Genomic DNA, 23,752 nt, shown 5'->3' on the forward strand with positions numbered 1-23,752 from the left:
CATCTGGAGGGCCGAGGTTGAGGAAGCCTGACCTAGCTCATGCCCCCTGCGCCCAAAGTAGGAGGGAGGGAAACTTGCTGGGAAGAGACAAGGGAATGGAGCTGCCCTTCTTCCTCACCTTTCCCTGTTGGACATGGGCTTCATTTGGAGCTGCGGTGTCAGCCGAGTCGGGGTACTTGAGCTTTCACTGGGCTCCTCAGGAACATGACCCTTCTGTAAAACAAAACAAACCCTTCTTGAGAAGAGAATCCAAGAACAAAGAAAGCCAACTGCGAAAAGACAGTGGTTAGAATCCTGAACTTGGGTCAGGCAGGTTCAAATTCCTACTCAGTGTATAGCTGAGCTGCCCAACACAGGCAAGATTATTTCCCTTTCAGGGCTTAAATGTTTATAATAAAGAAGGGAGGGGAGGGTGGAAGTTAAGGTAAGTACATGAAGCAAGATGGGGCCCCCACTTTGTTCCTCTCATTCAAAACCATTATTGGAACGGGCATGTCCATGCTGTTCCCTCATTACCAACAGGAGGTTGATTTGGGTCTGGGTGGAGAAGCCTGCAGAACAGGAAGCACGTGTTATATGCGCATCCCATCCCACTCTCATTTTGTAAAATCTGAAAGAGTTGCTGAAATGGGGATCACATTCATGGTGGACAGAAGCATCCCAGCTGGTGATGGTCAACATTAACATGAGTGAAGAGATGTCGTGGAAGGGGGAGCACAAGTCCCGCGCCCCCCTGAGAGAGTATCAAGTTCCCTGTTCCTGCATGATTATATCAGGGTGGTCCAATGCCCTCAAGCCTCTTTTGGAGGTCATTGACAACGTTTGATGCTTCCCAAGTCCTCACACTACCTTCCCAAAGCCAGGTAACTGAGGCACTGGGCTTCAGGAAGGAGGTGTGAGGGCTCAGACAGGGTCCTAGAGACCTCCCTAAAGCCAAGTGCAGTGTTTACCCAGCTTTGGGAAGGCTGCATGAGGGCTGGGGAGGGGGCACCGAATTCTGGGCTTGCTCTCTCCTGCCCTCCGAACACAACACGGCAGAGTGCGGCCCATGGGTTCCATGTCACAAGTACTCTTGAGGCACACTTGGTATGGAAAGTTGGGCCGCCCTGCGTTAGATCATTGCCACAAGTAGCAAGCAGATTTACTGAAAGAAAAGTCAAACAAACTGAGCACATGAAGTGGTCCCGCGCTAGATGAAACCACTGCTACCCACTAGGCTTTTTAAAACAGAGATGTCGGGCATTGAACCTGGCGCCTTCTGCACGCCAAATACGAGCTCTCAACCACGCTCACCCCCTCTGACCCAAGCAGCAACTGTAGGCATGGAGTGTGGCCTGCCTCCTGCTCTGTGCACACTCACCCTCTTCTTCAACTTGTGCTTGGATTTCCTCTTCTCTTTGGACCGGCTCGGCCTTCTCTGGGCAGTGACGGGCTGGTTGGTTTTGCTCAGGAGGCCGTTCACGCGCTGGCTCTTGCCCCCGATGATCCCTCTGCACTTCTCAAAGCCGCATTTGCAGAGTTGCTTGGAAGAGAAAGGAGACAACACCCACCTTGAAACACGCCCCCTCGGCAAAGCTTGCAACCCAGGCCAATAGGACCCATCAACAACTCCTGCCTGCTCATACAGTCCCATCCATTCGATGGGACACCGCAGGGGCCAATGTATGAATGGGCTTGTTGGCGCCTCTGTGTTTCTGCCTCCTTTTTTCTGGCCTCCTTTTTTGTGATGACTACTCTGTTTACTGTGCTGGAGCTGCTGTCTCAATTTGGCAACCGGAGTGGATCTATCCTTCACGCATGGAGGATAGTGTATGCGGGGATCTCATGGCCACTGTCCTGTGAGCTAAGACCCCGTTACTGTGTTCAAATAAGAGGCATGTATTATGGTGCTAGGTGTGCTTAATTTCCTGGGCTTTTGGCCTGCCCACTCTGCATATGGGCAAACTGGGGCTCCTTCTCTCAGATGAGAAGCTTTCTGCCGTTGCTGCTGCTGGGCGAGCACCTCTGCCTCACCTTTGCCCTTCCCCGACTCCACCATACTGCTTGCTCCTGGCAGGGCGACAGTAGCAGATGTTAGGGCCAACAGCGGGGTCAAGCTGGGCATCTAGGGTGCCTACATCTGCTTAAATGAGGTGTCTTGGTATACTGGCTGCTATAATTTGAGGGGCCCTTTTTTGGCAAGCGTCTCCTGAAAGTCTGCAGGGTGCTGCGCTATTATTAACAGAATTTCCCAGGTGATCAAAGTGATCTCACGGGGCATCTCATACATTTGCGCCTCCAACTTGTACCAATAAGGAGGGACTAGCCTAAAGAATTAAAAATGCGGCTGTGCTCTTCTCCCCCAGGCCTTCCTGGGAGTGATGATGCAACCCTCACCTGCTTTTCCACATTGAAGGAGTGGAAGTTGTAATCGTAAGTTAGCTCGGTGCCGGCAGGCATATCCTTCAATGCATACAGCCCAATCCTGTAGACACCGTTGACGGACCTGCAGGCGGAAAGGGAAGAGGATGTGCTTGCAACTCTGGGCAGGGCAGGAAGGCACAACAGCTGTCTCAGCACCGCCAAGGTCCTGGAAGCGTATTATACCTCAGTTGGAAACCAATGTCTCCTCCACCCCACCCCCAAAACGGTGCTCCAGGAAAGGGGCTGGAATTGTGGCTCAGTTCGCTTGTAACCATGGCTTCCCTGGGTCTGACAGAGCAGCAGGCATCAGATCTTAAAAAGTTACACAGCTGTTCTTAAGATGGCCAGCTGGAATGAGAGACGGCGTCCGTCTACACCAGGGGTTGGCAAGGTTTACCTCGCCTGGGCTGGTTAACTCCAGCGGAGATCCCTCTGCGGGGCCGGATTGTGAGCACACGCCCCCACGATTTCTGGTGTCTACGCACACATGATTTCCGGCACCACGGAAATGAGTCCCTGCGCTGCGCCGGTTTAGCGCAGCACGCGGGGACTCGCCGAGAGGGCGGCTCGGTTCGGGGGCGGCTTGGGGGCCAGTTAAACCCCCATGGGCCGCTTAGGGGCCTTAGGTTGCCTACCCCTGGTCTACACCCTCTAAACGGGTTGACAGCTCTACTCAGAACTGGGGCAGAGAGTGAGGCAGGGGAGAAAGAAGAGGGACCCCAACCTTCAGGCAGACACTGTTCTTTTAGAGTTCTGTGTGCAGCACTTTAAAATAAACCAAGTACTGTACACACGGATGCACACACCTAGGGACTGGACACAAGTGTAGGCCATCAGTTTTATAAAGGTACTAAAAGGCTCCGTTGTTGCCATAGCAAAAGCAATGAAAACTAGCAAGGCGACCCCCTCTGGAAGCTCTTACCATTTCTGCATCTCACAGTTTGGGTTGCAGCTGTGGTTGATGAAGCGCGCCTCGTTGCCCATGCGATAGCTGTCAATCACCATCCCGCTGTCGAGGTTGAGGCAATAGTGATCGCTGTGGTTGTGGTATTGCTCGATCATCCGGTTCCTAAAGAACAACGTGGGACAGTGCAGCTGGTGAAATACTCCCCGTCCTCTTGCTCTTCTGAACAAGGGCTGTGCCACGAACACTTCTCCTCCACCCACCGCGTTGCCCACGGCTTACCTGAACTCCTGCTCGCTGACCACTTCTCCCAAGTACTCGATGATGAACTGCCCAGCTTTCAGGGGCTCTTTTGTGCGGATGCCCCAGCCTTTCTCCTCGGCCCGAAAGCGCTCCAAGCACTGCACCCACTCATGCCTCTGGATCCGCTGGTTGCAGCACTGCTCCCCGCAGGGGCAGGTGTTGGGGGAGCACTCAGCGAAGATCATCCTGAAAGCAGAGGGAGGGCAGGCTGGCATGTCAGCGTGGGCGCAGGGAAACATCAGGAACATCGGGGCCGCCTTTCCGACAAACCTTGAGGCTCATTTTCAGGGTTTATTTAAAAAACCGTTTTTATCCACGCTCCCTTCCAACTAGCTCAGCACCGTACATATGGTTCTCTGCTACCCATATTTCCCTAACAACAACTCTGCGAGGTAGGTTAGGCAGCCCTGTGTAGGGAAGTTTTTGATGTGTGATGTTTTACTGTGGTTTTATGATTTTTTGGAAATTATAAAACCCAATCAGATGGGTGGCATAAAAATAATAAATAAGGAGGAGGAGGAGGAGGACTGCATTCAAACAAAACCCTGACAATTAGCCATGGCCAGGTATGCAGTTTTGTATCCAACTGAAAAATGTTCCCAGCTTAAATTAATGGACCTAAATTAAACCTGCCCACTAATCTCAATGATTCTACTGTGAGTAGGGCTTAGCAGTGTGCAAGTTAAGGCTGAAGTGAGGGTTTGGACACCCAGGGCTTTTTATGTAGGGCCCTGAAGTCTGAAAATAGTGCACCCAGTGCGTGATGCTGCCTCACCTTGCTACGTGTGAGAAGAAGGTCTCTTAATTTCCAGTGATTCTGTGTGTGCACACGGACATGTCTTCGGCTGCAGCATTATGTTGCGGCCCTGCAACTCACCTGTTCAAGCAGTCATCCAAACAGCCGTTTCTGTTGCCATCCTCTGCCTTCTTGCAGTTGCAGGTCGTGGCCTCGTAACCAGAAAGAGGCTTCACATCCACATAGACGTCTGCAGAGGGAAAGGAGGAGTGAAAAGTATCTATCAACTTCTGAAACAGAGCTCCTCCCAGTCTACAAACCTCTCTCCCGGCTCGCCCACCCCGTTGACCTCAGTCCATAGAGAAAAGAGTAAAAGGCGGCAGCATAGGAGCGGGGCTACTGCCAGGAGGTCAAAGAGGGTGCGGTCAAGTGGAGATAAAAGGCTGGCAAGGCTCCACAATTGAGGAAACCATAAAACCAGGGCTATATAAACACAAAGCTACTTACTAGAACGGATTTTTTTATAAAGCGGGACGTCTGGCTTTTTATACAACTGGAAAGAAAAGAAATAAGTGTTCTTTATCGCTTTGCAAGACAACAGCAGAATAAAAATTAGCATTTTCCCCAGAAAGGAAGGTTTGATTTATGCCTGACAGAGCCTAATGAAGAAAAGCCTTTGTTACAAGAGCACCAGAGAAAGGTTTTGATCTTATTTTTTTTGTTTGTTTTTTAAAAATGAAAACATTTATTGGCCTGGATCCAAAGAGCCACGAGGGGAAGGAGAACATTTCTTAGCGCTGTTCTAAAACCTCATGCAGTTCAGTGCCACAGTTCAGTGTGTTACACTTGTGATGGAAAACAGAAGATACAAAGGTGTGGCACATAGAATCCAGGGGGCCATTAAGATGATGTTGAAAAGGGCATGTGAGAACATCTTGGCTGGGAATCCTGGAAGACATGCTCCCTGCCTGGCAGGCCTTTTCCACCAGCCCTGGGAGGCGAGAGCCCTGGCCGACTCCAGCTACAAAAAGCTGAGACTGCTGAGCAGACTCGTGAGCTGGGGTGTTTTCTGAGGTGTTGCTGTTGCAGAGAGAGATGTTGCTGTTGTTCTTTTGTATCTTTATTTTAGATCTTGTTGTGATTCACATGGAAACCATTAAGTTTGGTTGTGTATTTTTTTAACGTTTTATTTATTGCTTATGACCACTTTTGTTATGTTGTAGTCATGCATTTGTTTCATGTTGTAAGCCGCCTTGAACACGGTTTCAACTGTGGAAAGGCGGTCTACAAATAAAATTATGTATGTGCAAAGTTTTCCACAACACTTTGCACGGGTGGAGGAGCTTCTCTGGGTTGTCATCGTTTTTCTGGCAATGCACGGAGGCAGCCCTTCTATGAACATAGGCAAGTGTCTTACAAAGTGGAACCTTGGTTCTCAATCTTAATCCATTCCGGGAGTCCGTTTGACTCCCGAAACCATTAAAAAACCAAGGCGTGGCTTCCAATTGGCTGCGGGAGCTTCCTGCACTCAAGCGGAAGCCGTGTTGGACATTCGGCTTCCAAAAAACGTTTGCAAACAGGAACACTTACTTCTGGGTTTGCGGCATTTGGGAGCTGATTTGTTTGGGAGCCAAGCCATTTGAGTACCAAGGTACCACTGCACTGAGTTAGACCACCGGGTCCATCTAGGACACTGACTGGCAGCAGCTCCCCAAGGTTTCAAGCAGCCCTACCTGGAGATGCCAGGATTCTGAATGCTCCCCCATGAGCTACGGGAGTGGAACAGACTTTAATGCCAACTGAAGAGGATCTTTGGACCCAAGCCACAATGTTCATTTCCCTATTTTAACTGTAGGGCTCCCCAATCCAAGAGAGCAACCAGCTCTATACTAACTTCAGTTTCAGAAATGTTGCAGGACCAGGTGGTCCCAGAGTATCCACGGGGCTCCCAAAGCCTCGCAGCTTTGTCTATATGGGGAAGACTTTCTCACAACCCTAGTATAAAGCACCTCTGGAGCAGTTCAGCAAAAAAATAGACAGACGCTTATACTCGTTTCGAGCGCCATATCAAAGAATCCAACAAATATGCAGCTTCTTGACTAAAATCAGCACGGCCTATTTTGGGGCAAAGACATCATTCCCTCTAAAAAAGAAGAAGCAGAATCCAAAACCAGTTTTGTCAGAGACAGACGTGCTTGGAACCAGCTACTATCTGCTCCTTTTGACAATACTTAAAGATGCCTGTAGATCTCATTATGGAGTTTCCGTGCAACATGTTAGGAATGTGAAATGAGGAAATGTAAACTGTAAACCATGCAAGCTTTGCAATTAGTAAATATATATATATTTTTAGAGAGGGGGCTGAATCACTGAACAGAATGGGGTGGGTGGGAACAATTCCTTGTTTCTATAGCATACTGCTAAATAAAGTGGGCAACAGGAAAAAGCAGATGCTTAATTATAACACACATTGTCCCTTCTGGACTGCATACATACAGCCCAGTACATGGAATCCTGGGAACTGCAGTTTTCTCCAAGCTAAAATTCCCAGCACCCTCAACCAACTACAGTTCTTGGTATTCTTTGTGGGGGAGAGCCATGTGCTTTCAAATGCATGGGGTATGTACGCAGCCCTGGATTTCAAAGTGCTCCACATCCACTAGTCCTCAGTAATCCTAAAAATAGTCCTCAAAGGGAAGCTGGTGTTATTAACCCCACCATGCAGGTGTGGAGCCCAGTGGGAGAGGGCAGGGCTGGCTGGAACCCTGAGCTGGAGCGCTGCTTTTCATTTAGTAGTAATGCTGTGGTATGCTTCTCAGTGCATCACCATTTTAGGATTAATAATGTGCATCAGCATCATTATGTATAAATCAAAAGTGAAAATGTGAAAGTGGGTCCCATGTTGCAGGTTGTGAGTCAAAGGTGGGTCTTGGGTTTAGGCCAGGCTTTCTCAACCTCAGCCCTCCAGAGGTTTTTTGGCCTACAACTCCCATGATCCCTAGCTAGCAGGACCAGTGGTCAGGGATGCTGGGAATTGTAGTCTCAAAACATCTGGAGGGCCGAGGTTGAGGAAGCCTGGTTTAGGCCCACTGAAGTCCACTGATCTGGAGTAAGAGCAGAGGCTAGGCAAAATCCCACTGCAAAACCTCTGGTGGAAACCTTTTGTCAGAAGGAACGCCACCCTATTTTTAGCCTAGCCCATGGACGAATGAGGGAGCTCTTTAGAAAGAACGCAAGGCGGGCTATTCAGTGCGTTCCTTCTGACCCCCAAACATCAGCTTCTAACTGGAATAATAACAATAATAATAACAATAACAAAAATAAACCAAACCTCTACTCTCTTTGCTCGGGACTGGGTCCAAGAAAAATAAGGCCTGAAATTTTTCAGCACTGCTGGCAGAACATCTGAATTCTCCAGAGGCGTGTCAAAAAAAACAACACAAGATCCCAGAAGCAGAAGCAGGCAGGCACTATCAGAATAAGAGTCCCCGGTAGGATTAAGGGTGGACGCTTTCTGAGAAGCAAAACTGCTGCTAGTTTGAAAGCAGCGCTCTCTCTGTGTGTGCATGTGTGTGTGCAGGCGAAGAAGGATGGAGGGAGGCAATGGAAATTGTCTGCATTAGATATATATTCAAGGATTCCCACCCACCCAGCCTCCTCCCTCAGCTGCAACATCAGCAAAAGACTCCTGAATGCACAGCTAGTATCAGTGTAGCAGCAGCAGCAGCAGCAGAAACCATTTGATTCTCCTCAAGCATCTTGGAATGCAGCCTTGGAAGGATGTGACTTTTTAAAAAAAGATAGTCCCCTACCTGATTATGTTTCCACTGCCAAAGAATGTCATAAGGCAACTGGAAGTCTATTCGCTTTTGGCGTAGGTATTTCCCTGCAGTGGGGGGAGGGGGAGGGAAGAAGAAATACAAAAGTCGTGCATTTATTCTTTCCTAAACACACGCACCATGAACAGAGCTTGACTGGCAGAAGCAGACCAAAGACGTCTTGGCGACTGAGGCAGAAAATACGAAGGTCCCTGCCACACATACTAATTAACCAGGTGTAAAATGCACCAGTGAAGTTCGTCCTGGTGCAGCTCTTAATTGAAATGAAGAGGAACAGTGGAAGAACGGAACGGTCCTGGCTAGATCAGACCACGGGACCACCTGCTTCAGCATCCTCCCTCACACAGTGACCTACCAGACGCCTCTGGGAAAGCGCAGGGCATCAAGGCAACAGTCCTCTCCTGTCCCTTAGCCAATGGCTATTCAGATATGGTGGGGCTGTCTCTGAATGTGGATGCTTTTTTTAGCCCTGGTGACAAATGGTCACCGATAAGCCTATCCCTGTGGATTTTTATAATCCTTTGCAAGGACCCATGTACTCATAAGAACAGCCCAGCTAGCAGCCATGGGGTGGGGCTTCTCCATCTCCACAGTTTTCCCTATTCCACCTTTTCAATTTAAGTGGGGAGCCATCGCTATCTCTGGCAGCAGCCAAGTCTATACATCAATGTCAATAAGCACTTTTCCCCTGCGGGTTTCGCTGGGGAACCCTAAAGAACAGGCACTATATGTGAGAGAAGGGAAGACTAAGTTCTCCCTTTGCCTTGTGCGGTTTTGAAAAGCTCTAATTGTAGGGCTGGGGAACCTGCAGCCCTCCAAGATGCTGATGGGACAACAACTCCCATCGTCCCTGGGCCACTGGACCTGCTAGCTGGCACAGATGGGAATTGGAGTCCATCAATGTCTAGAGGACCACAAGTTCCTCAGCCCTGCTCTATCATGTCCTTTCTGCAGCCATCTTCCCCCTAAAGTAGGTGTGGGGACCTTTGGCCGTCCTGATGTTGTGGAACTTCAACTCCCAACATTCTTGGCCATGCATGCGAAGGCTGATGGGAGTTGTAGCTCAGCAACATCTGGAGGGCAAGAGGATATCCACACCTGCTTCTAAACTAGACAGAACAACACCACAACAGCACTGAGAGTTAGTTTTCCATAGGGCTGATCTTCTTCTATGACCCATGCTGGCTTCTTACAGACCAAGGTGCCGTTTTGTGAGCAGCTGAGCCCTGGACTGAGAACCAGCGTCCACATTCCTGCAGGCTGAGCAAATGCACTTTGTTCAGCAATGACTGGGCTATGAGCAGCCATCTCGCAATCTAAGACCTGGAGAGTGTGCTCCACTGCTCCAGCCCACGTTTCCAGAGGCTGCTTGCCAGAAAGTGGCACTTGAACTGATAGCTAGCAAAGCCAGGGAAAATAATATGATGCACTGTATTGATCAGACAAGACTGGAGGCCCGACCCCTAGTTATTTATAACAAGCCTGGCAGATACAGAGACTTCATGCCGCCCGGGTGCCACTATCCTTTCCCCGCTGTCCCTGAAGAGAGCCCTGAAAGTTGCAGAGACGCAAACTAAGGCCCGGGGGGCCAGATCCAGCCCAATCCTTCTAAATCCAGCCTGTGGACGGTCCGGAAATCAGCATGTTTTTACATGAGTATGATGCGTTCTTTTATTTAAAATGCATCTCTGGGGTTATTTGTGGGGCCTGCCTAGTGTTTTTACATGAGTAGAATGTGTGCTTTTATTTAAAATGCATCTCTGGGTTATTTGTGGGGCATAGGAATTCATTCATTTATTTATTTTTCAAAATACAGTCCGGGGCCCCCACAAGGTCTGAGGGACAGTGGACCGGCCCCCTGCTGAAAAGGTTTGCTGACCCCTGGTAGGCTGTGCTCAACACTGCTGTGTCTGGTTCCAGGCACCACAGCTCAAGGATACTGGCAAGCTGGAAGGTGTGCAGAGGAGGGCGACCAAGATGATAAGATATGGAAAACATTCTAAGGAATGGTTGAGTTGAGTTCATTTAGGCTGGAGAAGAGAAGGCTGAGAGGTGACATGATAGTCATTTTCAAATATCTGAAAGGCTGTCACACAGAAGATGGAGCAAGCTTGTATTCTGCTGCTCCAGAAGGTAGGACCCAAACCAATGGATTCAAATGTCCTGAAAGGAGATTCTGATGGTAAGAGCTGCTCAACAGTGGAACTGACTACCTCTGAAGGTGGTGGAGTCTCCTCCACTGGAGGTTTTTAAACAGAGCTTGGAGGATCATCTGTCAAGGATTATTGAGCTGTGATGACTGCATTGCAGGTGGTTGTGACGACAGAACACTTGGGGTCTCTTCCAGCTCAACAATTATGTGATTTAAAGCACATTCTCCCTCCCTCCCAGGAAAATAATCCTGGGAACCGTAGTTTACAATCCACAGCACCCTTAACAAACTAAGTTCCCAGGATTTTTTGAGGTGGAGGGGAATGTGCTTTAAATGTATGCTGTGCACACAGCCTTAGTCCCCAACCAGGACATTCTCAGCTCGGACCTCAAAGTCCCAGACAACCCAGCTTCAATGATAACAGAGATTACAGCTCCTAACTTAGAATCATAGAGTTGGAAGGGACCCTGAGGATCATCTGGTCCAGCCCCCTGCACTGCAGGAATATGCAGCTGTTCCTTACGGGAATCAAACCTGCAACCTTGGCATTCATCAGTTCCACGCTCCAACCAACTGAACTACCCAGCTTCCTCCTCTGAAGGTTCACCAGAGCTGTAACCTGAATGTTTTCAAGACAACAGACACATGTAAGCTTGTCTGAGCAGGCATTAAGTGGCAAGGAGTTTCACGGTGTTTGAACCATGCCAAGATAAGCAAGGCAAATGAGCTCAAACAAAAACAAACTGCTAAGCCTTAAAAGAAGAGAGAGCCACCTTTCACCCTCTGTTAGGATGCAACAGCAAAGGGGAGCAAAGGGAGGCAAGCAAAGCCCAGAGGGGTCAGCAGGGCGCCCCTGGCCTTGGCTTTCCTCTGATGCTGCAGGCACTTCTTCTCGCTTCTGAAAAACTATTTTTTAGTGCGGGGGGGGGGGTAGGCTGGTGGGGAGAGAAGAGCAGCTGTCATGTTGTCTTTACAACTTGCTCTTAAAATTTGTTCTTATTTTTCAAAGCCTCAAGTTGTGCTTGGCGAGTTCCAGGAAGCAGCAAAGTCCACTGGGAATCTGTTTTCACTTCTATGACCTCACTGGCTAAAACAAAAGGCTCTTTCAAGGGCCTGGCAGCCAGCCCAGAGAGTAGGGAGTGCTCTCTCTCTCTCCCTCCCTCTCCCCCCACCTCAATAAAAGGAGGCACCCAGACAAGGAGTTAGCCCAGCAGAGAAATAATCCTCCTAACATGATTGGGGAGGCGAGACTGCTCTGTCTTTACGCCAGGCAGAGTCATTAAAGCTGCCTTATCTTAATAGGACATGTTTGTTTGTGTCTCCTGGCGCAAATAAACTGGAGGGCCGTGACCTGGCGAGGGATTGGGGGGGCAGGGCGGGGAAGGAGTGCAAGCCCAAGTCACAAACAAGTCTCAACCCTTAAATAAGGAAAAAACGGTCCCTGGGGTTGGAATACGCTCAAGCTGGATCACTAACAAGGCTGCTCAAGTTAAAGGAACTAAATAAACCTTTCTCCTCGAGTCTCTCCACAAACAAGTGAGATGCTTGAACTTTCTGCCTTTTCGCTTTTACAGACTAGCACAGCTACCCTGCTATAGAAATGGTTCTCAAACTTTTTTCTCCGGGCCACACTTTAAGAATAAAAATTTGTTCACACCACAGTGAATTTTTTTATTGATAAGACATGCATTGGAAAACAAAAAGATCACCACTACAGTGCAAAATGTTCCCAAGTTTCAGCTGTCACGCCTGCAAAGCAAGCTTTGAAAAGTGCAAGGTAACTTCAGCCACCGTCTTGCGGCAGACCAGGAATGGGGTGGGAAAGCTGAACTCCACAGCGCATGGTACAACTGTCAATCCTATTTCCAGCACAAATCTAAGCACACAAATATTGGACTAGTATGGGCTTGCATTGTTCTCAAGAAAGCAAAGCGGTGCACCCCTAGGACTTTAAAGTGACAAGCCAGGAAAGTAAATAAGCTATTTTACAATGCAGTCTCTAAAATCCCTCTCGACTGCACATGACCTACAGCATTTTAGAGGAGGGTTTCACAACCCCCCTCCCCAAATGAGTGGTTGCCCGTTTGCCCAGAAACAAGGATCTTGAACCCATACTAGGAATTTCCTCCTTTGGGGGTTGATTCAGGCACCCACCCCCTGTCTCGCAAGTACCCAAATGATAACCTGGGGGCCATTCACTTCCTCTGGCTGAGAGGACGCATGCAGGGCGCATTCAAAGCATGCACAGAGAACCCACTCACCCACGTGGATAGGTGCCGGGAACAATCCATACTCGTGCTCCCCAGGAGTGTACTCCAATTTCTCCTTCTTCAACTGGATCAGTCGGCTTTTGGGGCTGGGGATGGAAGAGAGAAGAAGCAACTGAGTGATCGTAGAAGATCATGCTGTGTCACCGGGGTCTGCACCCTTCACCACATTCCAGAGGCAACATAGCACAACAGGGGAGAGCGTGACCTGTGAGCCGCAAATCTCCACTTGGAATCTTCCCTCTGTTTTGAATTCCGTTTGCGGCTTTAGGCAGCAGAGGCTGGTCCATTAATGTGAATAGGGGCACTGCCACACCAACTGCGGTCTGACCTCAGCTATCCCCACCACCTGGCCTTGCCTTCTTCCTTACAATCAATGGGTGGCAATGCCCGTCAGCTTCCTCCTCCTTAGCCTCAGTGTTGCCCCACAGAACTAAGCAGGGAGGAGGATGGGGACAAGGCTACAGTAAGCTGGTTCTGCCTGTCATTGGCACTGGTTCCACCACCTGCTGGGCACTTGCCTTCCTCCCCACCAGTCCCAATGGGCACCAGCCACAACTGGCTATAGGTAAGCTATTCTCTCAGGTAGGGTAAGAGGGTGAGGTAATAACTACTGCTGAGCAATCTCAAGACTCACTCCAAAGACAGCCAAGCTCAATTTTGGTGAAGGGGTTTAAATGCTTGTGGAACAGTGCCGTTCTGCTACAGCCCAAAGCAATAGCTCAAAACGCGACCATTGTCATAAATGAGTTGACATGGCTAAAGGGAGCTTAGTAGCTGGACTGGAACTTAGAGCAGCGATACCTCTCTGCAACTGATGAGAATTTCTCTCTTTTTTTTAAAAAGCAACAACAAAACCCTCAAAGTATCACAAGCTTCCAGTGCTAATGATTACAGAGAAATGTGCAAAGGTCATTTTCGTAGAGGAAAGAGGAGCAAACTGACATTAAAATAAACCAAGCCTAACCTCGACATTCCATTGTCAGGTTCATAATCTATTAAAGAAACACTCTCTAAATGGTAATACTGTACAGCCACAGGGCACTACGTCCACTAACTTCAACCTGGCACGTTCACGGTAAAAGGCCTGCAGATTTAGCCAGCCGCATGTAACTAAAACCTGCAAATTAGGAGTGGTCCTAAAGCTCTTAATTTATTTTCAGTGTGTGCAGCACATACTGGCTGATAGAACTGCCCTCTGCTGACCTACTTTCAACAAGCCTCTATACCGCCTGTGCAGCAGTAAACTGTACTGCCACAAGAGGGTACTGTACCATTGTAATAATTAGGTGTGCAGGCCCAAAACTTCTCCAGCACAACCCCAAACAAGAAGCAAACACTGGTAGGGCCAAGGGGGGTACATTGCTCTGGACGTCCTGAGAGGGATCAGGGCCCCATTTTGCACCATCACAACCTCTGTCTGACTGGGATGGAGGTCACACCCACCCACGGCAGCTTTTTCCGCCCTCTCGCACAGCAGGCAAAACCATTTATGAAGTTCCGTTCCGACAGTCTGAAAAAACCCCAGCTTTTAAGGAGGGCCTCAAGGTTGAATAGACAACACTTATTAAACGCTTTTCAGAGGGCACCAAAACGCACACAGTTTTTAACAGAAGTACAGTTGTACCTTGGATCCTGAACGCCTTGGTACTCGGGACGTTTTGGCTCCCGAAAGCCGCAGACCCGGAAGTAAGTGTTCCAGTTTGCAAACGTTGGAATCCGAATGTCCCGACGGGGCTTCCAATTGGCTGCAGGACCTTCCTGCACCCAACCAGAAGCCGAGCTTTGGTTTCCAAACGTTTTGGAAGTCGAATGGACTTCCAGAACGGTTTCCATTCAACTTCCAAGGTGTGACTGTACTTGCAAAACTCTCCAGTGGCAAGACACCATCCTCTCTTAGGAGGAAGATAGACCTCTCCTGAGACCAGTGGCTGGTGTGGCACATGTGCACATTTCCCCCCTTCAGAAAAATCATTTAATTATTAGCTCTCCACAAATTTGCTGACCGGTAGATTAAAACTCGCAGCCCCACTCTGGACAGGGTTGCACTCCCTTGGAAGGAGTGGGTGCAGAGAACTGGGGTACTTCTGGAACCCAACTTTGGGCCGGCTGGTCTTGGTGGCTGCAAATGAGTCCAGCTAACTTGCCAGCTGTAGCCTGCTTTGGACAGGTTGACTTGGCCAATGTACTCGAGGCTCTGGTAAGCTCAAGACTGGATTATTGTAATGTGCTCTACGTGGGGCTGTCCCCTGGTCCAGAGCGCAGCAGCCAAGTTACAGGCTGGGGTGCCATCTAGAACTCCTGTTTTAAAGCAGCAGTTGCTGGTTGCCTGTTCGTTTCAAAGCCCAATTCAAGGTGTTCACAGAGATGACTGACTTAAGGTCTCAAATATGTGAGAGACCACCTCCTTTCCTGCAGACCTTCCCAGCCATTAACATCAGCAGGAGGGGACCCTCACAGTTGCCCTGTCATCTTCCCAGTCTCAGAGGCTGGCAGCCAGCAAGAGAGCATTCTCTGTGGCAGCGCCAAAACCACAGAATTCCATCCTTGTAGAGCTACATCTAGTGTCATCGTTCTTCTGCTTTATTGCATGCTGAAGACATCTCTCTTTATCCTGGCCTTTGACAGCTGAAAAGTATTTCTGTTATCTACCTACAAATTGTTAATTTATCAGGTTTTTATTTGGTTTCGAATTGCATTATTTGTGCCATTGCAACCCGCCCTGTGATCTTAATGTGAATGGCAGGTAATAAATCTGATAACCAAATAAAATCAATGAAGCAATATTTCTTTATCTACACAACAGCCTTACTTTCAAGCAAAGAGGCCTGTTTCCACCCCCCCACCCCGCAATTATCCCCACTGAACAGCATTTCTGGTCTGCGTTTGTGATGCTGAGCTCTATCTCATGGGAAGCTGCCTTATCCAGATACAGACCCACTGGTCCAAATAGCTCAGCACTGTCTCTTATACTGATCGGTAGGGGCTGTCCAAGGTGTCAGGCAGGGGTCTCTCCCAGCCCTACCTATAAATGCTGGGGATACCTCCAACATATCAGTGTTAAGTGAACACATGGAAAGCGCCTGCCTTAGGTTTGCTCATTTTACCAAAGAAAAGAGAGCTTCCCCGGCACTCACTCTTCATCAGGAGCCATAAATATCATGTTGATGAGACTTATCCTCATCAATAACTTAAAAATACAGTGATTTGCATTTCAAATATCAGAATTCTGCTCAAGTGTTTGTGAAATGCTGACATAGTTGCCTTTGGAAACAGAAGGCTGACTGATAAAGATTTGGTATTTTTATTTCTATGAATGTCTGTGTCTATAATGTGTCATTTCAATGTTAGGATCTTTTTTAAGGAGATGTGATTTCAAAGTGCATGGTTTTTGGTTTGTTTTTCCTTTTAATGCAACCCTGAGGAATTTCCAATTTGCATATCTTTCACAAAAGGAGAATATGTTTTCGGGTTAATGCACCGCTAAAAGCTCCCTGTGTTTTTACTTTTGCAGGAACAATTCATCCCAGACTCAGTTCACTTCCCATGGAACACCTTTCTCCCTGAAAACTCTGCCATCGCCAAAGAACAATCAGAGGCCAAGTGGCAAAATTCTTCCTCACTTGGGGAAAAGCAATTTATGAGAGCGAATAGAGCTGCCAAAAGGGTTCTCAGGAGAGTAAGCCGCTCCCTGGTCTTAAGAGGAGATGCTTCCAATCCGTCTTTTAAACAAAAAAGGAAAGGAAATGCTGATGAGTCACACATCTTGTGAGCAAAGTATTCTTTAACTTGGCTACCATTCAGGAATTTTGCGTGTGGGCTCCAGAGAGGAGACGAAAAGTTGCATCAGATTGCATCCCAGAGCGACGGCATGCCTACACTGGCTGTCTCCCTTGGGCTAATGCATGCTCAAAAAAACCAAGGTTTGTGCCAACTGGTGTATGAAAACTACAGCAACTCATGTTGCGGGGATGGTGGGGTCCAAACGTGCCAAGCTGATGTGAATCATATTCTAATGGTTTCCCTATGTTCTCAAGGTATGTTACAAGCACACACCCGGCGGCAACAGGATTTGCCACTGGGCCTCAGCCCACTTCCTCCTGAAAATGGGACCTTGGGCAAATCAGTCACTCAACGGGGCTGCACTGCTATGCGCTGTTCGGGAAACCGGTTAAATAGGACTGAGAGGAAAGTACTCTGGCAGAATCCGAGACCAGGGAGAAGAGTCGGTGGAAGAAGATTGGAAGAAATTTAAAGACTATTTACAGAAATATTGCAAAATTAATGAATGTTAGAATGATGTTGGAATGAAGCTAGGTAGTTTAAGCAGTAATGCTATAAAGGTGTATGTAAAAAAGGATTGATAACAGATGAAAATTTAAAGTTATAGTATATTAAGTTAAAGGATCATGAGAAAACAAAGAGGGAAAGAAATTGCTAATTGAACTGGAATACAAAAAAGGGAGGTATGAGGAGGTCAAGGAAACAAGGATATGAATGTAAACTATGGAAAGATTGATCCATTTTTCTTTTTTTTCTTTTTAAGTCTTTTATTCTTTTATTCTGTATTTTGTATTTTTCTTGTATTTTTACTTTTTGTTTTTGTGTAATTCCTTTTTTCTCTGAAATTTTAATAAATATCATTTAAAAAAAAAAAAGAGAGGAAAGTACTCCAATTTCCAAGTGCCCCTTTATGCAGTTGTTTAGAAGCAGCCGATTCCCAAAACCTGCCTCAAGAGAACCATAAAGAGGGGCTTCCCCTTTCGTGTCTCTCTGGACTAACCAGCCCAATATCAGTCTGCCATCTGGCCAGGATGAGCACATGAAGCTACACGGTCAGAAGATCACGACTGTCCCTGTGGCCTTGTGAAATTCTTCTTCCACATGCTACAACCACACCCCACTCTCATTTTCTCAATGGATCAGAGTGCAGCATTATGTTTGCTAAAGTGGGACACTCAGGGGCAGTATCTGAATTTAGCCAGGCCCTGGGCGAATTTTGCACCTGGTTTTTGACCACTTGTGATCAAGTGAAGATGCCTAGGCACCAGGATAATACTTGAGATCTTCACCATCTGGAGGTGCATGCCTGGGGATCATTGGATGTGAACTGTTTTCACACACTACCATGTAGAATTTCACCCCACCCTGTAGAATTCTATCGGTTATATATTATCTGCACAATCAAAATGAATTTCTGGAACCAGACCGAGCAGGAACAGTCACCATTAAGAAAAAGAGGTCATATAATAGGCCAATAAATATGTGGACTGTCCCTGGATCGACTTTTCTTCTTTAAGTTCTCAAAGCTCTTAACCTAGCTCAAGGTTGTCCACTGAACTAGCCAGATGTTTAGCTGAGATTCAATCCCAGCCAGTCCATCATTTGAAAAATAAGACTTTAGCAGGGTCTTGACCCAAAATTGCAACTAGACATTCTGCTTTGGCAACTGTAACCTTGGTTTAAGGAGCCATTTGCCACCTAGTTTATATAACTGAGCTTCTGAATGCAATGAGTCTTCTAGGGCAATGAAAGCAGGTCCTGCCCAACCATAAGGCAAATTGAGACAACTGTCTCAGGTGGAAGTCACAGCAAATTGGCACTCAAACATGCCTCCCCCACCACTACCAGATATCCACAGAAGCCTTGCCTTGGCAATGCCTCTGCATGGCTTTCCTCCTCCTGTGACACTTTGAGAAAGGGCCACAGGGGTCTTTGCTCAGAGTGAGGCATCCTGGGCAAAATGGCCCCCAAAGTGCCAGTGCTTTCCATCAATAACATGGTAGAAAAATATGGATCCAAGGCACTCTCAGCATTCCAGATGTGCTCACAAAAGTTTCCAATCCCGGAGCTAAATGCTCCCCACCCCCGGCACCAATTTGCTTTTATCTCCACTACTATCTTCCCTTTCTTTCCATCTAATCTTTGATCTGAAAGGGCAGAGAAGGGTAGCTGCGGAGATTGTTATTGCTAAAAAAGAAAAGAAAAGTTTTAAAATGTAGATGTAATTTTTTTAAAAAAAAAAAAATTTAATGTGCTTTATAACTTTGAGCTCCTTCAAGGATGGCAACTGAGCAACACGGCCAAGACTTCTAGAGGTCTCTCTCAGACCAGGGTTACCTGGGAAGGTCTGCAGTGTCATTGCAGGCCTGCATTTTCAATTTTTATGGTTCCAAGCGTCCTAATTCAGGGGGAGGTAATGGACTGACCTAGGAGGCTATGACATTTCAGCAGGTCCGACTTACTCGGTGGTTTTGTACACATCAGAGTAGAGCCCTGCCTTCTGATATTTCTTCTTTGGGGGGCGCGGAGCTTTCTTCTCACGCTGCACAAGGGAAGTCAGAGGCTGCTCAACATTCTCCAGCTCACGCGGCTTCACTATCGCCTCATCAGGAGGAGGGGACTCTGTTGTTGTCTCAGAAAAGCTGGAAAGGTGGGGGTAGGGGGGAAGAAACCAGGAAAGGTAAGCAGACCAGCAGCAAGTATGGCAGGAAAAAAATTATGGAGTATGCATCATTCAGGGGCAGAATATGCATTCTGCATGCAGAAGGTCTCAGGTTCAGTCTTTGGCATCTCTGGTTCAAATAACCTTGGTTGCCTACCAGACACCTTGGAGAGGTGGCTGCCAGTCAGAACAGATGATACTGTGCTAGATGGGCCAGTCATCATCATCTGTATGCTGCTTCTGCACAAAACTGTGCCCAGAGTAGCTCCAACAGCTCAGGCTTCCCCAACCTGGTGCCTTCCAGATGTTTTGGACTACAACTCTCATCAGTCCCAGCCAGCAAGGGAATTATAGTCCAGAAACATCTGGAGGACACCTGGTCAGGTACGGCAGTCATAGCCAAGGCCTTACTTGCCAATGATACCAGGTTCAATATCTGACAGCCGTTGTCGAAAAGACCTTTACCTGACATCTTGGGAGAGCTACTGCCAGCCTGAGTAGGCAAGATTGGGCCCAAGAACCAATGGTCTGATGCAGCTTTGTGTGTTCAAAGGTCAGCTGGTGCATAATTCCCTTCTTCAGTGGTCATGATGCTGTCTTTGTTTTTATTTTATACTGTATGGATCACGAGGACTAGAAACTTTTATGCACAGCTACAACAATTCTGTGCAGCTCAGATACGGGAAGCCTTTGGCCTCGTCAGTTGCTGCTGAACTGCAACTCCTATCACCCCTGGCCATCAGGCAATACTTGCTAGGGCTGATGAGAGTTGTAGCTCTGCAAACTCTGGGAGGGCCAAAGGTTCCCCACACCTGGTGCAGCTGAAGCCCAACCAGTAGTGTTCACACGTAGAGGGATTACCTTTTATTGCTCTCCTGCTCGTCATCTGGTAGAGGCTTCTGCCTTTTCCTGGCCTGCTCCTCCTCTAGCCACCTCTTCCTCTTCCAGCCTTTCACATTAACCCCCTGAACCACCGATTCTATGGCATCAGTAACCGTGTCAGGACTGCAGTGGAGCAAGCAGCCTTGGCCCCCGCCGTCCAGTTCTTGGCTGACAAAGCGGCTCACCTGGAGGGCGTGGACTGAAACCACTGAGGGCAAGGGGTACTTCCTGGGCCGACCGGGCCGGCGCTTCACAAAGTTATTGCCAGTCCGCGCCTGCCTCTGCAGCTTCTTGGCTTTGAGGATTTTGTTGACGTGGTCCAGGTTTTTCTTAGTGGCCAAAAGCTTGTCGTAATTGCACATTTTCCTCGCCTGGCACTGCATGGCTTCCACCATGCTCCTCTTGAGGTGATGGGGGGAGTAGCCGCTCAACAACCGGTCTGAAAGGAGCGAGATGCCGTCGCCACCTGCGTTGCCCGGAATCAAGAGCCCGCTGCTCTTCTCCCTGCTGGGGCTTCGGCTGGGGCTACCTGAGGGCAGAACAGGTGTGTGCGTCATGACGGCCTCAAGGGTCTTGTCCAGGGCACCCTGGCTTTCATGTTGAGCCATGCGCTGCAGTAGATTATCCACAGGATCTTCCACTGCAGTCCCGAGCCTTGTACTTCGTGAAGGAAGCGCGGCCACTGGAAAAGGAGAAGAAACATCAGGAAGCATAAGCAGGTTCGGATTTTCATTTATCCACTTATTTTAAATACATATATGCCACATCGGTTTGAGCAGATGAAATAGGATAACTTATAGTACAAACACACCCTCCAACTTTAGCAGCAGCAGCAGCAGCAGCAGAAAGCAGAATCAATAATTAAAAGCCTTCTGAAAAAGACAGGCCTTTAATCACATGACTGTAGGTGATGGGGCCAAGTGGGCTTCTCTGGGGAGGACTTTCCACAACAATGGAGCCATGACCGATAACACCCTGACGCAGGTAGCAAAAGGATCTAGGGCTTTAGAAATAACAACCAGTACCCTGAACTGAGCCCAGAAGCAAGTAACTAACTAACTAGCCAATGATGATGGAACAACATTGTGCTCCAGCCAACCAGCTGCACTCCAAATTCCAGCAGTATCAGAGTTGGACCAGTTGAAGTTTCCCGACTCTTTTCCAGTAGTCTAATCAGGAATTACAAATGCTTGAATGATAGCAGTGAGGTCTACTTCAAGAAAGGGTGCAGCTGGTAAGCCAGCCTAAGCTGGTTAAAAGCTTTCTGATTTTTTAGGGTTGTGTATGGCCATCCTCACACTGTGCTCCTTTGAGGAGGGTGAAATTATCTGGGATTCCTCGCAAGCACGCCATCTGTTGAGGAAATAGAGGGGCCTAAGCAGCTGCACTAACCGATGCTAATCCAGCTACACAACATGGCTTGGGGGGGGGGGGGGAGATGCTGAGTCTCGATAGTCTGCCCTTGAACTGGTGCTCCCGTTTTTGGAAACGATCCAAGAGGATCCAGGCAACCCCAACTGCATGAGCCTGGTAACAGCTGCAGCGCTAGGCAGGGAAGACCAGAGAGCATTTGATTAACAAAGGAAGTTTTTCGTAAGGCTACGGTGCCTAGGGAGGATTTCACGGTGAGGATGGGCAACATCAGCAGCTTTCATTATCGCATTCTGACCCCTCCCAATCTACATCGCTTCCTCCCGACCGCAATCCAATTCTAACACTGTCTCAACCTAACCTCACTCTCCTCATCTGTCTCACATGGTGTCAACTGCTTAAAATGCCACCTGCTGCTATCTTTCCAGCTGCGGCTCAGCCTCTCTGTACCAGCCGACAGCTGTAGCCCAGCCACACTGGCAGCACAACGGTACTTTAGGCCACAACATAAGCTTTCCCCAACCCCCTTTGGTTATTTCAGTTTAATTAGAGTAAGGATGGGGTGGGGATGAAGACGAGAATCAGGAATAAATGAAAATGAATAAAAAGTAGGAGTCACATTAATCACTTGAGGGAACCGAAAGATGACCACAGATGTGGACTAAAGTTCATGGAGAATCCCACCTGGGACTTCCCCTTATCCGTAAGACAGGACACTCTTAGGCCTGTTTTTAATTGTTGCTGTTTCTACAATTTTTTATATAATGATGTTTTACTCACATGCTTAAACAGAGTTTTTATGCCGTTTTATTGCTTTTTGTGCTGCTGTTGCATACTGCTTAAGAGATTTTTAAAATAAGCAATTGAGACAGATTTATAAATACGTACATTTGTAATTTGTTTTTAGTGTTGCATTTTTAATTGCTGTGACTCACCCCGAGCCATTAGGGGTGAAGGGAAGGGGAGAATCATAGACTTGTAGAGTTGGAAGGGTCCATGCGGGTCATCTAGTCCACCCCCCCTCCGGTAATGCAGGAAACTTTTGCCCAACATGGGACTTGAACCCACAACCCTGAGCTTAGGAGTCTCATGCTCTACCAACTGAGGGAAGGGTAATAAATCAAATTATTATTATTTATTATTAATAATAGATAAGACTTCTTCCAAGCTTCCTCCTGTGAAGAATGACACAAGCAGAAGGACCTTTTGATGTCTCCCTGTTGCAGTGACCCTAAAAGTGCATTTTTTAAGGCCACTGGCTAGGCAACTTGATTGGGTGGTTGACCCGGGAGCAATATAGGGCACATCCATGGCTGCCCAGCAACCACAAAAGTGACCATACCCACTTCCTCTTCTCTTCCTATGCAGCATTAACCTTTACTCAGCCCACCTGGCATAAAGTCTGCTAAAAAGTGGCACACCTGAAAACACCTTAAAGTGAAGGTGGTAGCTGGAAGACAAGTAACAACAACTCAACTGGTGCAGGAGTCGGATTAATTGATGAGCTCTGTATTACTCCCTGATGCACTCTGAATAGAATTTTCACCATGGAGCGGTATCTATTGCCATCTTGCTGTTAACCAGAAGGCTGGTGGTTCGAGCCCACCCAGGGATGGCTGTGGGCAGGATTCCTGCACTGCAGGGAATCGGACCAGCTGGCCCTTGGGATCCCTTCCAACTCTACGATTCTGTGATTCTTCAGCACCAAGTTCCAAAAGGAGTCACAAGCCTACTGACTCCCCATTTATTTTATAATTTCTACCTCACTTTTTACTCATTTGAAGACAACACCCAAGGCAGCCGCACTGCTGACATATTGAAGTTAATACAGCGGCTACTGAGAAATCCAACTCCTGTGCATCTGCTGGGCTTCCAACGTGGTGGGTTTTTAATTGACGGAAAGCTGATTGCCTCCCATGAACCAGATTGTGCCCAAAGGATCCATGACCAGCCCTTCTAGATTATCTAGCAGAGTAACAAGCACAGCATAGAATTTTAGAGTGGGGATGGGGAACCTATAGCCCTCCAGATGATACTGGATGCCAACTCCCATCATCTATGACCAGTGGCTATGTTGGATGGGGCTGATGGGAGTCCAGCAACATCCAACATCTGGAGGGTCACCAGGTTCCCCACACCTACTATACACTTCTCTAAGTGCGTTTAATATGAGATCCCAGATTGGCTGGGGCATAGGCGTAGGTCAGAGATGGGGAATCTGTGGCCTTCCAGATGATGCCTGACCACTGGGCCATGCTGCTGAGGCTGATGGGAGCTGGTCCAACAGCATCTGGAAGCCCATGGGATCGCTATCCTCATTTGAGAAGCAGCAGGAGGTTTATTTGCCTGTAGAAGATGTGCTCTCGGATGAAGACCTCTTCCTGGAGGGGCTGCAGCTCGTGCCCTCCGATGGCCTCTGCAAGGGTTTGTCTTGTGCTGGAAGATTTCCT

General features: G+C 48.0%; 1 protein-coding gene across 2 annotated transcripts in view; it reads right to left on the reverse strand.

Moving 5' to 3' along the window:
• The window catches only part of ASH1L (ASH1 like histone lysine methyltransferase), a 75,885-nt gene that overhangs the window by 15,387 nt on the left and 36,746 nt on the right, over positions 1–23,752 (reverse strand). For both annotated transcript variants that reach the window (XM_080984481.1, XM_080984480.1), the window contains exons 4-15: positions 23,649–23,750; positions 19,911–20,613; positions 18,850–19,029; positions 12,599–12,693; positions 8,159–8,232; positions 4,854–4,899; positions 4,488–4,596; positions 3,590–3,796; positions 3,326–3,472; positions 2,377–2,485; positions 1,361–1,522; positions 119–213 (exon numbers count right to left, since the gene is read on the reverse strand). In XM_080984481.1, coding sequence (XP_080840607.1) covers positions 119–213; positions 1,361–1,522; positions 2,377–2,485; positions 3,326–3,472; positions 3,590–3,796; positions 4,488–4,596; positions 4,854–4,899; positions 8,159–8,232; positions 12,599–12,693; positions 18,850–19,029; positions 19,911–20,613; positions 23,649–23,750 — 2,029 coding nt within the window. The remainder of the gene's footprint in view (positions 1–118; positions 214–1,360; positions 1,523–2,376; positions 2,486–3,325; positions 3,473–3,589; positions 3,797–4,487; positions 4,597–4,853; positions 4,900–8,158; positions 8,233–12,598; positions 12,694–18,849; positions 19,030–19,910; positions 20,614–23,648; positions 23,751–23,752) is intronic.

Source organism: Podarcis pityusensis (genome assembly GCF_964106645.2).
Source record: "Podarcis pityusensis genome assembly, chromosome: 16".
Taxonomy (NCBI): domain Eukaryota; kingdom Metazoa; phylum Chordata; class Lepidosauria; order Squamata; family Lacertidae; genus Podarcis; species Podarcis pityusensis.